The 22,373-nt window shown below is 32.6% G+C and overlaps 1 protein-coding gene across 7 annotated transcripts in view; it reads left to right on the top strand.

Annotated features, from left to right (window-relative positions):
- The window catches only part of LOC130677493 (protein still life, isoform SIF type 1), a 149,877-nt gene that overhangs the window by 45,968 nt on the left and 81,536 nt on the right, over positions 1-22,373 (top strand). For all 7 annotated transcript variants that reach the window (XM_057484513.1, XM_057484645.1, XM_057484586.1 and 4 more), the window contains 4 exons: positions 5,314-5,370; positions 5,643-5,826; positions 5,923-6,168; positions 15,247-15,376. In XM_057484513.1, the coding sequence (XP_057340496.1) occupies positions 5,314-5,370; positions 5,643-5,826; positions 5,923-6,168; positions 15,247-15,376 (617 nt within the window). The remainder of the gene's footprint in view (positions 1-5,313; positions 5,371-5,642; positions 5,827-5,922; positions 6,169-15,246; positions 15,377-22,373) is intronic.

Genomic DNA, 22,373 nt, shown 5'->3' with positions numbered 1-22,373 from the left:
TCGGTTTTAGAATTGACTTTCAGAATTTAACGAAACTTGGCTTATTGGTACATTATAACAAGATAATGAACCAGTTCAATTTTTAAAGGTCTACAAAGAACTGAAAAAAAGATATAAATATTAAAAAATGTTTGTCTTTACCATTGATCCTTACGGGAAATCACATAGTTTATTTTATTTCACAAAATCTGACGTTCAGATTTCAATGAAAGTGGTATCAACGGAAAGAAAAAACTGTGTAGAATATTTTGGTTTATCAAAATTTGAGCTTTAGAGCTTGTTATAAGAGTAATTAGTAAATAATTAAAAGAAATTTGGTATGTAACTTACATGTGGCAACGCCGGTAAAAAAGTTATGACGCGCGCGAAATTTAAACATGCATCAAATGCGGTATGTGGTGATATCAGTGTTATACACATTTTTTATTACAAAACATACGACATATTTTTTACTAATATAGTTACATTATTAAATAAAGCAACATGTTACAAAATATATAATATCACATCCCTGGCGGTTTTGAATCACCCTGGAAACACCCCGGAATCACGGTGGATCTACGGTGGTTACACGGTGAGTTTTTTTTCATTTTATCACCGTGATTCCACGGTGGTTACACCGTGTAACCACCGTGTCTACGCGGTGATAAAATGGCACAAACCCACCGTGTAACCACCTTGGATCCACCGTGTTTCCACTCCCAGGGTGTTTCCAGGGTGATTCAAAACCGCCAGTGTATGAATGAACTTTAACATTAAACATTTTTCAAATATTTTTTTCTTTAGTTTCAAAGTAATTAAAAATATTTTTGTCATTGGTAACTTTCACAGCACCATTCTCATCTTTACCTAAAACTTGCTTTGTACCAGCATATTTTTATTTATTTTGTAAGCGTCTTCGAGCAGATTATATGTCTCATTCGCAGCAGCCATTTTTTTAATACTTTTTTTCTGTGACTCTCTTTCCTTTCCAATGAAATGTTTTTTTTCTTTATTATTTAATAATTTTGAATTAGACATTTTAGTAAAAAATAATTAAAGCCAATAACTTGTATAATAGATGTTTGCGTAATAGATTTCGCGCATGATCTCATATTTTGAGTGAAACAGTTACTGTAAGCTTACTTCTATCTCATTTGCTATTACGCGGCATTGCCAAGTATAAATACTACGGAAGTCAAATTACACAAAGCACATATATGACACTTGTGGTATCGATAGTACTACCTTAATATTAAGAACTCGAACTCGACCACAACGTGTGAAGATCTCCCATTTAAAATCCACGGGAACTTTGATTTTTTTTTTTAATTTTTATAGCTCAGCGGCATTTTATGGTATTACCTTGTCCAAAAATGTGATTTTCTCAGAATCAAATGCTCTAAAATAGTGCCCATTGTCGCAAAGTCGTAACTCATATGAGTGGGGTAGTACGGACCGCTAAACCGATTTTTTTCATAGAATCCTTGTTTTTTCTCTCATTATCTCATAAACAAGAAGACACTACAAAAACTACAGAAAAAATGTAAATGACAATTTTATAGGGAATTCAATTCTCTACAAAAAAAAATCCTTAGCACCAAATCACTAAGATTGATATTTTCTAAGATATTAGTCATTAAAGTTTACATAGCATTAAATTCTCATAAAATGCCGAGTCAAATCTTAAAAAATATTGGTTTTTAATTTGATCAATATCTCAGAAAATATCAATCTTCACTCACGGAATTTTTTGGGGGTATTTCCAACAAAGCTTCGGGACGGGGGCGAAAAAAAAAACAGTCGCAAAAAAAAGCACCCCAATATATACAGATGATCAACACATACAAATAGTTTGCATACTGCAATGTATACAATGGATACCATGGTATCTTATGGCTCTTAGGGATCTAAACTTCAGGGTCTAATAAAATTTATTAAATAAAAAAAAAAAACTATTAGAAATGAGACAATTAGTATTCAAGCCAATTATATAGACCATTAATTTATCTTTCAAATGAATTGAATGATGCCCTATTATATCACTATAATAGATTTAAAGTAATATAGACATGTATTTATAAAAAATTATACTTTTTTGCTCGTTTTTGAGCGTTTTATTTCATTTTTACTTTCTAACTATTAAAAATACGGCAATGACCCACGAGACATTTTTGTTCAGTAAGAAATTATTTTTTGAATAAATATTTGATCTAATACTTATAATAGTTTAAAAGATAATAGTTGAGTTTTTCATGATTTGCAGTCCTTTTTTGTCTACCGGTTCCTTGTAAAATATAAGACGTCAAAATTTCATTGGTTCTTTTTATTGTACACATAACCACTTTTTAAATTAGCTTCATGCCCACTTAGCACCTGTTATTAAATAAAAATATACGCTTTCATTGCTGGAAAATTCAGTTTTTTCAGTGGTTCATACAATGGGATTTAATTTTTATTTGTAAAATTAATAATATTTACCATCGTCACACATTTTTTCCTCTCCATTTTACGGGTAAAAACAAATGTCTTTCTTTTGATAGTTATCTGTGATAAGGGTACTCCTTAAATAGTAATGGACATATATAAAAAAGTTGGAGAAATTTAAAAATTTTCACGTTAGAGTTGAAAAACAAATTTTATACGTTACGGTGAGTTCGGTGGTAGCCGAAGATGAGCGCGTTAGCCGCGTGAAGATCCATTTTCTCAAATAACATTATTCAAAAGTTTAGATCGAGATCGGGGGGTCGATTTATCATCGATCATTACTAGTCATGATTTTACAAATATAAACTATTGCTGCCACGAGAAAAAAAAAATTTTTTTAATAAAAATCCGAATTCCGATCATTTTCGATATTTTCAAAATTCGTGAGCGACCTCTTAAAATTTTTTTATCGAGCTGATTTGTGGAGAGGCTTCTTAAAACACCGTAAACCAACAAATTTTCATGCGAGATTGAAAAAAAAAAAATAGTCGGTTTTTTTGCGCCACCCTAATATATATATATATAGATACATGTAAAGTTGATAATTTTAATATTAAATAAGAATTTAACCCAGGCTGAGAGATTGGCCAATGGTCAGCTGCCAAGGCTCGGCTTGACAAAAATTAAACTATCGGACCCAGCCTCGGCCGATCCTTGGGCCAATGGTCAGCAGCCAAGGCTCGATTTAACAAAAATTAAACTATCGGGCCTGGCCCTGGCCGAGGCTCGGGCCAATGGTCACTACCCAAGGCTCGGCTTAATTTAATGAAACCATTGGACCAAGCCTTGGCCTAGACTTGGGCCAATGGTTAGCTGCCAAGACTTGGCTTAACGTAATCAAACCATTGGGCCAATGGTCAGCTGCCGAAGCTTGGCAAGTGACAACAGGGCCAAGGCTCGGCCTATCGTCAGCCTTGGCGATTCCTACCTGGATTTCTTATCAAGACCGGATAAAGTACGAGGTCTTGATGAGAATGTATCCATAGCCTCAAACGCGTGCCTGCACTTCAAGTCTGTTAGGGTTTCTACCTTTGAGCATAAAGTATCGAACAAACTTTTTGTCATATCAACGGCGGAAGTTGAATTTGAGAGAGAAACAGTCAAAAATGTTTCAAGTCGTGTAGGAATGTAGAGACAGATAGAGAGAGAGAGAAGTTACTTTTCGATACAAGTTCGAGAAAAGTTAACCAAACTATAGATTGCCAGAAATCGTATAGTTTGTGCCCTCTGTATGTTGTTTGAAAATTCAACTTTCGCGGTTGATATGACAGAAATGTTTTTATCATATTTTAGGCCAATATGTGGGGTAAAATGGACCACTCGAAAAAAAAAATTGTAACGAAAAAATTATTTTTCTTTTATTTTCCGTCAAGTTAATTTTTTCGTTACAATTTTATTTTTTTGAGTGGTCCATTTTGCCCTACTTATCACATATTGACCTAAAATATAATAAAAACATTATAGAGGTCATAACTTGATGGAAAATGAAAAAAAAATTTTTTTTTTCGTTACAATTTTTTTTTTAGTGGTCCATTTTACCCCACATATCACATATTGGCCTAAAATGTGATAAAAACATTATAGAGGTCATAACTTAACGAAAAATAAAAAAAAAATTTTTTTTTCGATTTTTTGCAAAATTTCAACTGATTTTTCCGAAATAGGCGGAATAAAACAAATTTGATGGTCAAAAGCCACAAGAAGAAAAAACCGGCTTAAGGGGGCCTTCGTGCCCCGGTCTCCCTTACAGTATATAAATGTATCTTTCAAAAAATAAGTAATATCGCTACTCAAAGGGTAGAAGTTATGGTGTAACTGCCAGTCTAAAGATATTAATTATAAGTAAACTATAAGATGTTCAGCTGCGATTTTGGAAAGGATTCTTTGCATTAACCATATGAAGAAATTAAGAAAAAAATCAAGTTGAAAAATTGTATTTTTCAAAAATTCTAGTATTCACAAGCTCATAAACTCTTGTGAAAATTAACACTAGAAGCCATTAAAAAAGTTATTCGGTAGATTTCTTCAGAAATCGGCCTATTGCAATGGGTCTCATGATCAAATTATCACAGAATTTTGTCATCGTATATCTCATTTAACCTCGTAGAGTCAAAAAATACCATCCGCTCAAAAGTTTATATATGTATGTATATATATTAGGTTGCTTCATTTCGGAGCCAGATTTTTTTTTTCAAGTGCATGTGGAAAAAACCATAGTTCAACACAAAAAAAAAATTTTCGCACAAGAAAAAAAACTCTATCTCGATTACAGACCTAGCTCATTGAAAAATTCGATTTTCTCATTTAAATAACATGGGAAAATTTTTTTTTTTAGCTTTAAGTATTTTTAACCTCGTTAACAAATCAATAGATCAAATAGACCAATACATATTTTTGTAGGAAATTGAACGCTCTACAAAAAAGGTTTCTTATCATTTCCGATAAATATATCAAATCTGTTTTTTAATTATTTTTTTTTTGTAACAGTGTAATTTTTTGCTCTACTTAAGTGTATTTTATAAATTTCAGATACAATTTAACATTACAAAATCAATTTTTTGATTTTCAAGCGAGAGTAAACTATAGCCTTCGCGCTTAAGGCATGCAATATAAATATTTTTTTTTATCTTTTGAAGATTTCATAATTTATTTATTAGTGTACTGATAGAATAATTTACAAGCAATTATTTTTAAAAAATTTTAAAGAAAAATATCTAAACTAAAGATAAAATATTTTTTGCCTAAAAATATATTGAGTGCACAAGCGTATAATTATTTAAACAAACAATTATTCGAAAAATGTTTTTTCAATTCAATAATGGCATAATAAATCTTCTTTTTTTTTAGAATTAGCAGAAAATATTCCGATGAATGTTCAACGCACACCACACTCATCGCGCAAGCGTGAGTACAAGAATTATAATTAACTTTTCTTTCATGAGCATGTAAGCAATATACATTATCGAACCATAATAAATTAACTCAAGTACCGGTAATGAGCTTTTCTCTACGTGAAAAAGCTGCGTGCTACGTTGAATTTAAATCACCGTCTCATGTTACATGTCAAATATTTGCTCAATATGAACGAACAGTTTATACGGATATTGATAATGATAATAGAGATAATGATAATGATAATAATAATTTACCGAAAAATTTGACAAATAATGATGCAGGTCCGAATTCAAATAAATCATCGACACTCCCGCTGTCCTATCGTTATTCAAATGATCGGCAAAATAGTAAAGATCGCGATGGTTACTACAGTGATCGCAATGAAATAATAAGAGAGAAAAGAGAACGCGAAGCTGTTGAACGTGAAGGATATCTCAGTGACTACAACTCAAAATACGAACCAAAGTAATAATTTTTTGTTTTATTTTTGTCATAATTAAAATTAATGTATTTATTTAAAAAAAAATAAAGTGGCAAAACAAAAAATAAATAATATTGTAGTGTTTCACAACGATGTACCAGTTGTATTGGAGAATCAGCAAGAGCTCAATGGTTTCGACATTCAGATGGATGGCGGTCTGGTAGCTCAACACTAGGATCAGCGGCATCTAATTCTATAAATCTTAGTTATGACCGTGGAGGACACAAGAGAGAATCACCTTGGGAGTCATTGCCCTCATTACGACAGGAGAACAGTCTTAATGACAGCGGATACAGGTCAAATAGAACCGATTCAATGGAACAGCGGTAAGCTTTTATCTTTGTCTATATATTTACACTCAATAACACTGAATTTAGCCTCTACTAAAAGTCACTTATCTAAGCGGTATATTTCAATTTAATATAAATAATTAATTAATCAAAATTGTTTGATAATTGAATTAATTTAATAGAATTATATTCTATACATTGTATAGATGCATCATTCTGGGTTTTATAATGACAAATTTGAAGGATAATTTACGCTTATGAACTAGATTTATAACAGGGCTAAACTGCTACTCTGGTCGTCCTTATTAAGGGCGCCACTGGAAGTGATAACGGCCTCCCAGAGCCGGATCTTAGATCATCAGGGTCGGTGTAAATTAATTAATTTGTAAGAGAAGGAACAGGAAGGATAATTTATAATTATTAACACTTTGTTTAAAATAACAATTTTAACCTTTATTTATATGACCTTATAAACCTTTTTATACCTTATAACACTTATAAACCTTGTTAAACCTTATTAACTAACGTCAACTACCTTTGACAATTTTAAAACTTATTCTCATCAACTACCTTTGACGATTTTCTAAACCTTAATTAAGCCAACTACCTTTGGCATCACACACACACTCACACTGAGTCCCCTGGACTTATTATACACACACGCGACTTAACTAAACCTTAACTTAATCCTCCACGCGGTCACCAAGACCTTCTACGTAGCTAAAACCTTATTTTTATTTCCGCGCGGTCCCCTGGACCCTCTACGCGACTTTTACCTTAACAACTAATTCACGCGGTCACCTTGACCCTCTACGTGATTTTAACACTAACAATTTTTAATATCACTAACACTAATTTTCACTTTTAACTCACACATTCTTTTAACAACTTTCCTTTTACCAGTATTAAAATCCTTCAATTCAATTCACCGTTTAAAATTACTAATCAATGAATATACAACCAATTAACCGTCCTTCATCAACAATAAAATTAATTAATTCAAATTTAGTTTAAAGATATTTTTATTAATTAATTAATTTTTAATTAACTGTCTCACCATTACTTTTATCTCCATGATTATGTTTAACCGCAATAAATTTACGTCAGAAATCCCAATACCACGTTTACCCGATTCTCACTCGATTCTTCAAAGTATGCGTTACTGATTACTTTTGACTTTCCTCGATTCTTTACTGTTCAGACACTTGACGCAATATTTCTTTCTTTACTAATAATTTAATTTACTTATTGTTTTATTTCTTATTACGGTAATTTATTAATTAATATTATTTAATAATTTTATTTATTAATAAATTAAATTTCATCTCAGACTTTTCGCGTCTGTTGAATCGATCATATATTTATTATCGGTTCTTTATAAATTTAAATTATTTATTCAATTAATTTTATTTAACTATTTTAAGTAACACTTTTATTTAACGCGGACTCGAACACGAAATTTCTGGCTTGTGTTGTCACACAATAGGCCTAGAATTTTCTACGACGCAATAATTCCGGCAATGGCCTGGAATTCTGAACGACGCCCTGAATTCGGCTAAAGGGCCTGGATCCGTTTAGACAACGTCTGGCTTAAATTAATTTTAACAAAATTTACACTAATTAATTTATTACGGGCCTAGACGCGGATTACCCCGACGAACGATTAAGTATTTTTATTGAATTAAATTAATATTCTGGCTTGGGCCTAGAAAATTAATTTCACTAATACCTGATTTTATTTTTTATGTTTTCCGGTGGCTTTGTCTCCGTCTGGTGGTTCGTCTCGTCAGGTTCCTTTGTCTCTCCGTCTCGTTCGTTCCTTTCGTCTTATAACTCGTCTTTTGCACTTCTCCTTCAGTTTACTCCTTCATCTGGTTGATTATGCGTCTGGATCTTTTGGAGGTCCGTCCTGTTGTCTAGCTGGTTACCCGGTCCTGCCGATTCTGCCAGTGTACGTCTTGATGGTTACCCGGCCCTGCTGGTTCTGTCTCCTCTCTGCTGATGTCTTACGTTTTTAATTATTTCACTCGAGTGTCTTCGGTTGTTATCGGAAAACCACTCCTCTACTAATTTATGATTGGGCCAAGCGTAAGAGTATTTTCAATCAGCGCGCCCGGCGACAAGTCGAAAAACTTATTAAATTGCTCGTTTGGGGTTGCGGGTAGGGTAAATGACCATCAGCGAAAAACCGGGATTTTAGTGAATAAAATAACTCATTTTTCCCTGTTACAGATTTTTTTTTCTTGCCAATAAAAAATATAAAAATAAATACATAATCAAATAAATTATTTGGCACAAAACATTTATTGCTTATTCCTTAGCAAATTCGGTTACACCAAAAAAGGGAAGTAAAAGGGGAACGCCATCAGCCAAACAACTTTAAATAATTTTTTCAAGTCGTTTCAATTAAAAAATCGAATTTTTCTTGTTGGAATTTTTTTCAGAGACACTACCATTATTGTCTTCAATTATTTATTTATTATTTTAATGTCAAGTTTTTCCAGAAAAATGTTTTTTGTGTTTCCTGAAAAATTTTATTTCCTCCCGACTAGAAATTTTAGTTAGGCAGTGATTAGGCCCAAATAAGGCATGCCAAATTCAAGGCTTGCGCTAAATAAGGCAACCAAACTAGGTCGAGATCCCGAAAGTAACGCAGTTGCGAGGCCCTGCCTACTTTGACTTCCTTCTTAGGCAGCGGCTTGGAAACCATACTTGCTGGTGGTAGCTTAAACTGAGTTCGCGCCAAATGAGGCAACCGCATAAGGCTTGCATCGTATACAAGCCCTATGCTTATACATAGAAATTGGCAATATATGATCATGTATGACTGTAACGATCATATAATTTTGCTTAACTAAATTGAAAAAAAAAAAAAAAACTTTTTTTTTTATTGTTTAAAATTATTTTTGCAGGGCAGTTATCATCGGATGTGCTAATTTAATGTTATTTTAATGCCCAATCAAATTAGAACTTTTTAATTCAAGGAAAAACGTGAAACTAATTTAGGACCACTATCGTGGGATTCGAACTCGGGACCCTACGCACGAAAGACCGACGCTTTAACGACTACGCTACACTAGCGATTGTGGCTCCTACGTTTATTAATGCTATTTAAATATTATTCGGTACCAGCCAGGAATTCCAAAGATATACTAAACTTAGGCAATGACGAAGATTTTTCAAATAACAGCCAAATTTGACATACCTAGTTTTGGCAAGCCTTTAGTCATCCTCATTGCGTTTTAGTCAGAAATTTCAAAGATACACTGAATTTACGCCCAACCAGATAACTCCTAATAACAACCAAGTTTGGAAAAGTGTTGGTATATTGAGTTTCAACTTTCCTCATAAGGAGCAGCAGGCATGGTTCAAATTAGGCTTGCCGTATTTCGTAAAGCCTCATTCGTCCCGAATCGGTAGTCGGCATGCCGCACTGGAGTTCCAGTCGGGATATATATAGTCTAGTTACCATTTCTACCTACCAGTCAGGAATTCCAATGATAGGCCTGAGTGCGACCTTATCACAGACGTCCCTAGTTTCGTCTGACTTCGGTATACCAAACTTCGGCAAACCTTAGATTACCACTGCTACCTACCAGTCAGGAATGTCAATGTTCGGCCTGAGTACGGCCTTGCCACAGAGTGCCCTAATTTCATCTGACTTTGGCATACCAAACTTCGGCAAACCTTAGGTTACCATTGCTACCTACCAGTCAGGAATTTCAATGATCGGCCTGAGTACGGCGTACTATCGGAATTCCTGACTGGTAGGTAGCAATGGTAACCTAAGGTTTGCCGAAGTTTGGTATGCCAAAGTCAGACGAAACTAGGAAAATCTGTGGTAAGGTCGCACTCAGGCCTATCATTGGAATTCCTGACTGGTAGGTGGCAATGGTAACTAGACTATATATAACTCGACTGGAATTTTAGTGTAGCATGCCGAAATACCAATTCAGGACGAATGAGGCTTTACGAAATACGGCAAGCCTAATTTGAACCATGCCTGCTGCTCCTTATGAGGAAAGTTGAAACTCAATATACCAACACTTTTCCAAACTTGGTTGTTATTAGGAGTTATCTGGTTGGGCGTAAATTCAGTGTATCTTTGAAATTTCTGACTAAAACGCAATGAGGATGACTAAAGGCTTGCCAAAGCTAGGTATGTCAAATTTGGCTGTTATTTGAAAAATCTTCGTCATTGCCTAAGTTTAGTATATCTTTGGAATTCCTGGCTGGTACCGAATAATATTTAAATAGCATTAATAAACTTAGGAGCCACAATCGGTAGTGTAGCGTAGTCGTTAAAGCGTCGGTCTTTCGTGCGTAGGGTCCCGGGTTCGAATCCCACGATATCGGTCCTTGATAAGTTTCGCGTTTTTCCTTGAATTTCAAATTTTTAATTTGATTGGACATTAAAATAACATTAAATTAGCATATCTGATGATAACTGCCGTGCAAAAATAATTTTAAACAATGAAAAAAAAAATTTTTTTTTTTTTTTCAATTTAGTTAAGCAGCACAATTATATGATCGTTACAGTCATACATGACCATATATTGCCGATTTCCATGTTTAAGCATAGGGCTTGTATACGATGCGAGCCTTATGCGGTTGCCTCATTTGGCGCAAACTCGGTTTAAGCTACCACCAGCAAGTATGGTTTCCAAACCGCTGCCTAAGAAGAATGCCAAATTATGCAGGGCCTCGCAACTGCGTCACTTTCGGGATCTCGAGCTAGTTTGGTTGCCTTATTTGGCGCAAGTCTGGAATTTGGCATGCCTTATTCGGGCCTAATGACTGCCTGACTAAAATTTCTAGCGGGTTTCTCACTCTCGCTACTCTCAACCTCTGACTCAACTTCTAAATTTTCATGACCGTTCTCTCCTGTATCTTAGAACCTGCTGGTTCATCATGCTCTAGATTGTCTTCGTGATCTAAGTCTAGAGGTCCAGAAATATTTGCTGGAATCCAATCTTCGTCATCAGTGTCAGACGGCTCGCATGAATCGCTGTCGCTTTCCCTAAGAAGCGCTTTCAAGGTGGGGTTTGTCTCACTCGTTGATAGGATCGCAGCGGCACCTGTTAGTTTCCTGCAATTCAGCTTTTAGGCTATACCAGTTGGAGTACTAATAGCGAAACCCATGGAAAGGCTGGTAATTGCTGGTCCATACCTCTCTTGGGCAAAACACTACTACAGTTTCAGAAAATAAAGAGACCCCGGTCAAACTGGGCTTGGAAAGGCCCCTCGTGGCACCAATTTTCTGTATTGGTCTACATGTTGCAGAGATTAGTGGTGAGACGCAACTTCACCTCAATACCCTAAAAACGGTTTCTTCCACTTGTAATCACAAAGATTTCAGACATGCCATTGCACAAACTTGTCCTCATCCATCACTAAGTGATCTTCGAGCTTTTTTGGGGGCGCCACGATTTTTAAAACAAGTCACAGCAGGGTATGCTCCAATCAGGGCGCCTATTTATATATTAATAATGTTTTTTTTTCTACGAAATTCACGCGCAATTTTCGTATTCTTATGATCTATTGAAAAAAAAAAAACAAAAATTTTATCTCGTGCCGATTTAGGGATCCACAAGAGAAAACTCGGATGTTTGTCGAATTTTCGTCTTTCAGCTAATTTCAAATCATAGTACATTAAAGTAGCTAGCTCAAATTTTTTTCATAAAAATCTCTTTAAGTTAGCAACGTAAAAAAATTATATTTATATAGTATGCGTATTTCATTAGCAAACTAGTAGATATAAGTTTCTTTGTATAGGATATATGGTATACGTACTTAGATAGTCAGGTTTGCAGAGCAGAAGTTTCTATCAACTTGACGACAAGCTGTTGCCAATTATAAGATATTTCAACTCTTAACTTCATCATGAATACAATTTGAACCACAAGTTGTTGTAAGTCGACAATCAAGTTTCAGAGTCAAGTTGACAGGAAGTTTTGACGGAAAGTTGCGGAAAAAAACTGAAGAAAAAAAGTTATTTCAATTGGGCGGGGGCTGAGAGCCACATTGGCTGCAAACGGACGGATAACTACTGCCGGGCGTAAAATTGACTGTAAAGAGTTGTTGTTCAATTAGTTGACGTAAACATTCCTACAACTTCGTGGTGAATTGAAAATAACTGTTGTTTTTCGGATACTTTCTCGCATTTTTCAAGCTACTCAGCAGTCCTGCATCTAGTTGTTACTTTTCTCGTGTTCACCTAACTCTGTCTGTTAGCTACCGTCTTACGTTTGTATAAATTAGGCTCCCAACTTAATCATATTTAGGACTGACATCGAAACCTATTCAATTAGCGCACCCAGCGAAAATTTGAAAAACAGATTCGAATACACACTGGGGGTTATGGGTTGTCAAACATGATAAAAATGTTATCGAGTTGTTCGCTACATAATAGTTGGATATATGAAATGTCATAGTTATCTCTAAATTCAAAATTATAAAATAATTCAAATTAAAAAGTTTATGCCGACTCGGACCCAATGTCGTTAGATGCAAGATTTGTCTTTCCATTGACGCTGTTCCTTGAAGTGGATTAAAACGTAAAAGTTTTCAATTTGGCGAAATTAGTTTAGACTTGTCGATTCGAATAAAATTTTTTAATACGCTTGAGATAAAATGGGGCCACAGCCATCCGAACTTTTTAGACTCATTTATCATAATAGTTAACTCTACGCTAACAAATTATTACAACTATAGTACGTAAAAACAAAAAGGACAAATGTATCAAGTCTAAATTAAAAATGTGACAGCAGTATTCAATAACAACAAACTTAAGTTTACACAGAAGAAAACGAACTGGAGAATATTTTGAAAAAAAGTGTAGGAAAATCGAAAAATGCACACCTCAATCGCTCATTTTATTTTTAATCATTACTATTATTTTATAATATAAATTAATTTTTTTTTTTTTGTAAATTTTTATTCAACTTATAAATTATCAATTTGATTTTTAACTTTCCACTGGAAAAAATTGCGAATTTTCAAAAATTCGGGAAGTTATTGTTTTCACCCCAATTTTTAAAAATCGAATTTTCATCAAATGTCGACGTTCGAAGGTCTTAGGATGCTATTCTCATAATTTCAGAAATACGCCTCTATGTGTGTGTTCGCGCGCGCGCGCGTGTGTGTGTGTGTGTGTGTGTGTGTGTGTGTGTGTGTGTATGTGTGTGTGTGTGTGTGTGTGTGTGTGTGTGTGTGTGTGTGTGTGTGTGTGTGTGTGTGTGTGTGTGTGTGTGTGTAAACCTCTTATTTTTTTTTAAATAAATTAATCGATCTAGGTGGTTCTTGAGGCATTCAGCAGACCCTCGCGGTTTTGCGAATGCCGTAAAAATGCCGTAAATTTTCGGCATTTATACACATGCCGTAAATTTACCGTAATAATTTGGTAATAATATGGTTATATTGGCCAGTTTTTTTCCTGTACTTATACTGTAGAGTTACCAGATTATTATAGTAAAATTACTATAAAAATGCCGAACTTTTACCAAAAAAATGCCGTAAAAAAACTATAAAAATGCCGAACTTTTACCGAAAAAATGCTATATAAATACCGCAATAATGCGATAATTTTATAATAATAAAATCGTATTTTTTTGGTAATTATACCGTAGATATCCTGCGATTTTGCCAGATTTATCCTGATATAATGAAAAATTGTAAAAAATTTGGTTTTATTTTATATTTGCTTCTGCGGTTAAAATCATCGAAAATGTGCAAAGTGTAAAATTTTATATTTTATTCTATTAGTTCACACATTTCTTATTGAAACAAAAGAATGTAAGTGAAAATAAGAATCCGGGAAAATTGAGGTTTTCAATTTTCTTAAGTTTGTTTGTATACATATAAATATAATTTGTATCAACTTTTGAATAAGCGATTTGGCATAATGGTTAACAGATCAGGCTTTGAATCATTAGGACTCGGGATCGAGCCCACGAGTTGGCGGGTTTTTTTTTTTTTTTTTTTTTTCATGACGGTTATTATACATACAACTTTATAATGTTATATATTATTATATATAATTAAATAAAATTTTATATAATTATATATAATTTTTGTCCCGGGTAGAACGGTTTAATGCTGCAAAAATGCCGAAATTATGCTGTATAATTACGGTTTTAATGCTGTTAAAATACCGTATTTTTTCTGTTTTATTACCGCAAATATTCTGAATTTTTTTCGTAAATTTTTGGTAGTAATGCGGCAAAAAAACTGGCCAAAAAAACTTGAATAATACCATATTTATGCAGTATTTATACCGTATAATTCCGGTATTATTTCGGTATTTCCAAAACCGCGAGGGGAGTTTTTTTTAACTTAGATTTCCAGAGAATTTTAGATCATTCAGTCGAATAGATTCTGAAATATTTGAGAAATACGACAAAAATTTTTTTTTTTTTTTTTTTTAATATTTTGAAAACTGTTAAATCGATCAATTCTAAAATCTAAGCAGTTCTAGAACTTGATAAAAGCTTTCAATTGCTGCCGTAAACGTTTTATTTTAATGGTTAGCTTTTATATTATAACATGAGCATTTGAGGAGTGCACCTTTGGACTTTCCAAACAATTTTAATTTATGTACAGAACCAAATTCATTATTCGGTGCATTATTTATGTAGAATGTATCAATCTGATACTTTTGACTTGAGTAGTGCCATGGATTGTTTGTTAGGAAGAGACGACAACCCAGCGATATCAAAAGTTACGCAGCATTGATGTGGGACATTAGTTGGATGGGTGACCTCTTTGTAAATCAACAGTTAACCGATAGTGTTTTTTTTTTTTCAATTTAAATATCACTGACATTTATATTTATAAATCCCAATTAAATTATTTAATTAATAATTGACAGATATGTTAAATAAGACTTTATGAATGACTCTGCTAGACTAGCAACATTATAAGTACAAATTACACGAATTAAAAAACAAAAATGACCTATTTCAAGTTTAATAAACAAGCACAATAAAATTTGATCTAATTTCTATTATTATTTCATGTATTTTTGAGTCTGATTTTCCTCCGTGTACGTTTGATTAGTATAATTTCTTATTACTATTGATGTACACATATATAATGGAACGTACTATTTTCTAGTGGAACTTTTGATCGACAAGACAGCGTAAGGTCAGATTACATGTCTGATAGAGACAGCAGATATGGAATTGTGCAACAAGCATCTTTGGAAAGTACAGACTCGAGACTTTGCTACTTGACGTCGTCAGAGGTGAGTGGTCATTCACATCAGTTCTCAGTTGTCTTATCAACATTTTCAGATCTTCTTTAGACTCCCTTTACTTACGTCATATTGACTATTCATTTCTTCAACCGATCATGAACTTCTACACGGAAAAAAATTTACTGCTGCTGTAACAGGAGGCATTAATGTTGCAGCAACAGGAAAAAATCCTGTTCTAGCAACAGTATTAGTCCTGTTGCTGTAACAGGATTTTTTCCTGTTGCTGCTATATGGCTGTCTCCTGTTGTAGCTGCAGGAAAATCCTGTTGCTGCAACATGAATACCTCCTGTTTCAGCAACAGTAAACTTTTTTTCGTGTAACGATGGAATCTCTTTCAAAATATTCGCGTAAAAATATACAAATTAAAAATATCTGATCTGTTAAAATTTATTCATTGGTCGTCTAGTTTAATCTAATAAGCAATTTTACACTGGGTCATTCTATCCCGGGTCAAAAATAAAACTTGATTTAGACTTGGTTTACCAAGTCGAAATTAGGAGCCGTTTTTCATAAGACAAACTCGACTTTTTTTATGGAGATATGAAATACATTTAGTTTTTGCCTTGGTTTAGACTCAACTGGCTTACTCAGTCACGATTTAAGACGAAAAAGTTGAAATCAAGTCGAAATTGACTTGGTTTAGACGTATTCGACTTAAATTTTAAGACGAAAAAGTCAAGATCAAGTCGAAATTGACTTGGTTAAGACTTATTCGACTTAAAATAAAAGGCGAGAAAGTCTAAATCAAGACGAAACTGACTGAATTTAGACTTATTCGACTTAAATTATAAGGCGAAAAAGTCAAAACGAAGGTGAAATAATTTTTATATATTAAGACGAAAGTAAGGTGGATAAATAACTTTTTTTCGACTTGGTTCAGCAAGTCAATAGTAAGGTGAATGACTATCGTGCTCGAAGTAAAGTCGAATAAGTTGAAACTAACATAAAAAAATACGAATAAGTTGAAATAAGTTGAAACTGAGATAAAAAAAGTTCAAAAAGTTGAAAAAAATTTAATTTAAGTCGAAAAAGTCGAGATATTATCGAAAATCGTCGGCAAATCGATAACTTCAAAAGAAAATAAGGTGAAGCGAGCCCGAATCAAGTTTTATTTGTGACCCGGGATATCAAATCCACCGATTGTTGGAATCAACCCCTTCCAATTTGGATGAAATTTGGTCAGAAGTTTTCTTTTATCCTATAACGAAGTTTTACCAACTAAAACAATTTTTTTAATTTCCTCAAAAGTTATGCAAAATTGAAAACTTTATCATTTTTCGAATCTTTCAAGTTTATTTTTTGAATAACTTGAAAACTATTATAGTGACAAGTATTGGCCTTGTTTCATTTTAAAGAGGATATTTAGGGCTACAAGAAAAAAAATTTATTTGAAATGTTAAAAATTGAATAAATTAAAAACTTATATTTTTTCGGCTAAAATTTTTTTGTAGAATACTTTTGTCTATTCTTATAGAAGACCCTGAAATTTTCAGTCTTTCGTTCGTACAGTCCCGGGTTCGAATCCCACTAAAGGGTGTGCGGTCAGTTGATAACTCTAGCGTTTTTTCTCTATAGTAAAAATTTCTACTCGATTAGAAATTAAATTGATCACACGTGTGATAATTCCCGCATCACCAAAATGATTGAACCAAAATTTTTTTTTTGTTTCTAAATAATCGATTATATCATTTAAATTGCTCGCTTAGCTGATTGCTGGCTGCCATTACTTGGCCGACAGTCGAGTGCCATCAATTGGCCGAGGTTATCTTTCCGGCTATAAGCTGTTTATCGGCCAATAAAAATTGCCATTGCTGAGCCATGAATCGTCATCCTTGGCCAAGTAATGGCCCGATCTAGGGCCGATTTCCAAACTTTGTATGGAATATGTAGTAAAATATATATAGTATTACAAAGCAACAATATATCTCATCATATACTTTACAATATATACGGTCACAAATCAAAAATTACTATATTGTTACATTATATTTTGCAACATATATAGAAATGTATATGGCAATAATACATTCAGAGATATATCAAGTCAGATATATCATAATTATATTCAGTAAACAAATATAATTAGATATATGTAATTTTTCCGTTATATATCGTCACATATTCATCATATACTTATCAATATTTGTTCGTCCATGTACAGTTTTTTTCATGCAGGATGATTCTCATTCTTTTATGTTAAATTATTTAAAGAATTGTTATTAAAGAATTGTTATTCTTTTCCTATTGAAGATGGTAAGCATTCTTATCCGAGATGATAATCATTATTTATCTTGGAAGGTGAAATTTAAAAAAATTTCATGTATAAGAATCATTACTATCTAGACGGTAGCTATTCCTATCAGCAATAGTAAATATTACTATGCGAGAATCGAATAGTTAACACAAAAGCATGATAATGATTATCACATACAAATAGTAATCATTTCCTATTGCAAGATGGTGATAGTTATCATTTTATTTTTAGCGTGTTGAAATTGACATGATAAATATATTATTGACTGCGTATAAAAAAAAAAAGTAAGAGAAGAAAAGGAAAACATTTTCGACAAAAATGGCTGCATGTGTGTTTGTTTACATGTTAAAATCCCGGTTTTAACAGCAATGATTTACTATAAAAAGAACGAAAAGGAATACAGTAGTGATTTTCGAAAAGAACCTTCTTTGCATAATTTTGAAGAAACTGAAGAAAAAATTAAATCATTTCGTCAGGTCGTTCTCGAGATATCCGTACCACAGACTTTTTTAAAACTACAGACTCATTGACGTCCATGATAAAATTTTTTTTCTCAAACATTTGTTTACAATAATACGTATCGGACAACTTAATTAAATTATATAGCTTTTTTTATCCTTACTGGCTATCGTTCCTATTGGACCACGTGCCACAAATTATATACTTTGTTTATTGATGTTTTCTCTTTAGATTAATGTTAATTATAACGTGTGAATAAGATATGAAAATAATATAAACAGTTTAATGTGAGGAAATCGCTTGACCTTTACAAGTCCTTTATAAAGCACAAGCTCTACGGTTCACGTTTGAGGCGTGCAAAATGTCACCGTAAAAAAATTTGCGTTAAAAACCCCTACTGTCCATTTTATAGGACGACGTTTTCGTTGGAACTACTATGACTTGAAATACCCAATGTTGTATTCCCCTAAATATAAAAGAAGCCGCGGTTACTCTCTAAAAACGAATTAGTGATAATCACTTGACAATCGCTATTTGGCAGTGAATAGTCACTTATTGCTTGTGAAAAGTATACCACTATTTGAATTAGTGACTTACTTTTCAGTAGTCAAATTTACAAGAGTATTATGTTTTAAATGTGTGTTCTAAAAGAAAAAAAAATTATAATGGGATTGTGTGCTAAAGACATCAGAAGGTGGAAAAGTAACAAAAGCTCTTAAACTATTAGCTCTTACTATGGGTTTTGGAATTAGGAAGTCACGCTAGCCGAGTTTTTAAATGACTAAAATAGCCGAGCCCGTGCATCAAGCTTAGAGTAGGGAAGGAGGGGGCAAAGTGGCCCCCTTAAAATTTTCAAAACTTCAAAAAATATGGGGGCAAAGTGGGCCCCTCAAAATTTTCTATACGTCAATAAATTCGGACGGATAAGCTTATCGAAATTTCTTATGTAATGAGGACTAAAATAGACCAGCAAAACTGTTCATAAGATATAATTTATTAAGAAAGTTACACTGTAAAAAATCCGGAGTGAATTCGAAGTGAATTCGGAGTGAAATTAAATCCGAATTCACTCCGCATTCACTCCGCCACTCGGAGTTCCAGAGTTTTAAAAAAAATCACTCCGCATGCGGAGTGAATTGGGAGTTTTTTTTAGCGGAGTGATTGCGGAGTGACGCGGATTTTATTTCACTCCCAATTCACTCCGGTCCGGAGTTTTAATACTTAAATAAATTTATATTAATTTATATTAAACTGCTAAACAATGTGTGTGTGTGGGCGAGTGTGTGTTTGCGTGCATGTGTGTGTTTGGGTGTGTACAGGTGTTTGTATGCGTGTGTGTGTGTGTGTGTGTGTGTGTGTGTGTGTGTGTGCAAATGTGTGTGTGTGTGTGTGTGTGTGTGTGTGTGTGTGTGTGTGTGCGAGTGCGCGTGTGTGTCTAAATATGTATGTGCGTATGTGTGTGCGTAACAGCTGATCAATTATGTAATACGCGAGTTTTTACTTCGATTTTATTGAGTGGAGTTATTTTTTATTAATAATATTTACAAAACTCCGCTCCGGAGTAAATTTCACTCCAGAGGGATTAAATTAATAAAAAATTATCTGCTCCGCGAAAACTCCCCTGCGGAGTGAATTACACTCCGAGGTGAGTGAATAATTAAAAATTCTTTCACTCCGCATTCACTCCGGATTTAATCCGCATTCACTCCGCGAATTTTTTACAGTGTAAAGATAATAAAATAACGTTTTAAAGTTTTATCGCAGCAGACTATTAAAATGATTTTTTATATTATTAAAATACAATCGTTTTATAGTTATTTGCAATTATCACACGTGTAAAGAATAAAAAATATTAAATCCGAAATATTTTTGAGGGCCCACTTTGCCCCTAATTTTCGATTTTTCAATTTTCATAGACGCAGCATAATGAAGTGAAAATAAGTATCAAGAGTCTAAAAAGAAGTAATCGCGTAAAAAAAATTGATGATGATATAATTATTTTCCTTAAGGAGCCCACTTTGCCTCCTTTCCCCTATATTTTTTATATTTGCCGTGTACTAATAATTACTTTTAAGTTGACACCCAAGGATATTTATTTTTATGTATTTTGAACACTAATTCATGACTGTTCTACTAAATTTGAGATTGTATAGATTATGTCTATATAAAAGATATTATTTCAAATAAAAATAAAATAACATTGTGTCGCCCTAGAATTAAAATAACGAAGAAAGTATTTATTAAAAATTTTTGGAAGTTATTCAAGAAAATATACTCGAGAGTTCAAAAGTAATCTCTGCTTAATTACATCTTTTTTTATTTATTTGAATCTACTGAAATAAATTTGATTGCAACAAATAATTTAAATAAAATTTACGGTAAAAAAGTTATCTTCAAAATAAGTGCCCTCAAAACTCGATTTACCGTATGCTATGTTTTTAAAATTTAATAACAGGATGTTTATGTCTCAGTTATTTTTCAAAAATTATATTTGTAACCCTATATTCACGAGAGGCATTCGCTTCATTTAAATTCATCTGCCTCGAAAATTCTATGAATTTTGAATAAATCCTTTAACATCACGATACATTGTGCCCATCGTTATTTTATGAGACTGAATTCGAATTCCCTCTCAATACAATCTATCACTCATCTTGTCAAATGGATGAAAATTAATGTTTTTTATTATTTATGGCCTGAAGTATAGTGACAATCAATATTCAATTGATATCTACATGTGTATATATATATATATATATATATATATATATATATGTATATATATATATATATATATATATTCATATACATATACTCATTTATATTTACACCTGTTTTTATTTATAAAATTTAAAGAAAGATATTTTATTATGACTATGAGTAAGCATTTTTCATTAAACTTTAAAAAATATTCATAAGCAGGATTTTTTAAATATTTTTCTTAAGATAAATTTACTGAATAGTAAAAGTGAATTTGAATTCATGAAAGTTCTATACATTAAGTTATATCTTGATAAAAAATTTATATAGAAATGTCAGGATAAATTTTATAGTAAATTTCATACACTCGATATACTACTTCTTATATGAGCTACTAGTAATTCAGCCTTGTATATCTATTTTTATTTTTCAAAGGACAAATATCGATAACCTACTGACCCTGTACTTGTGTATAGAAAATTAACAAGCATACAAAGTTGCAATAGTGGAAAATCTTAACGTCTTTTAAATTTATTTTTTTCTTCATTTATCTATTATAGTTTTTTTATACTTTTGCAAAAACTCATATCGCACAAGATATGGAGCACATATTTTAAGGCTATTTGATACATTATTTTTCTCATGTTTGCCACAATAGTACACTGTTAGAAGTATTTATTTGATTATAAGATATCAAAGAGCCGAGAGTATGAGGTAAAACGAAAAATAAAACTTAAATATAAAATTTTATCTTAAAAGTATGCATGCGCGAATGCTTATAGCAACAGCTGCTCACCCTTAATGCAGTTGTGGTGATGTACACATTTTTTTTTTTTGTTAAAAAAAAAAAACTCCATACATGAGTAAAAAATATTATTTCATTAACATCAATTTTCAAATGGCTTATTTTAAAATTTACTGTGTAAATTACATTTTTTATTATTTAACATCGTAATTTCAACAAAAACTTTTTGGGTTAAAAATTATTTCAAAAATTACAATGTTAACATCGTAAAAAGAATAAAATAAAAATTACAATTCAAAAACTATACTTTTTCCTATATTTATCTTTCTATGTACTTTTGAATAAAATAAATATTATAGCTCTGCCTCTGTTGTAATACACTGTAAGTTATGAAAATTACGATGTTACATCATAATTTTTAAATAGTAACTGTTTCCACCGTTAGAGACGTCCTCGTGACTTATGACTGTTATGTTTATTTATATTGCTTATATGGATCTTAAAAACTTCTTAGATTCGTGGCCCCTTCTGTGGCCTAGTGATCCAAGGTGTCGGTCAGTTCACACTCATCGAAAGGTCTCGTGTTTGAATCCAACACCCGAGCGGTTATTATTTGATATTTTTATTTAATATTCCTATTGTATCAAATTTTACGATGTTTACATCGTAACTTATACCAAAGCACTTAAGACTTTGTGATATTCGTCTGAAGCATTATTTCTTAAATGAAATTTCTAATGCTACATCGTAATAATTATGATTTTAAAGGTATAGTCAACCCCTACAATAATCAATAGGAAAACTTACGATGTTAGTATCGTAAATT

Source organism: Microplitis mediator, chromosome 1 (assembly GCF_029852145.1).
Source record: "Microplitis mediator isolate UGA2020A chromosome 1, iyMicMedi2.1, whole genome shotgun sequence".
Classification (NCBI taxonomy): Eukaryota; Metazoa; Arthropoda; class Insecta; order Hymenoptera; family Braconidae; genus Microplitis; species Microplitis mediator.
Note: the sequence above shows the minus strand (reverse complement) of the source record. Positions and strands in the feature narration are given on the sequence as shown.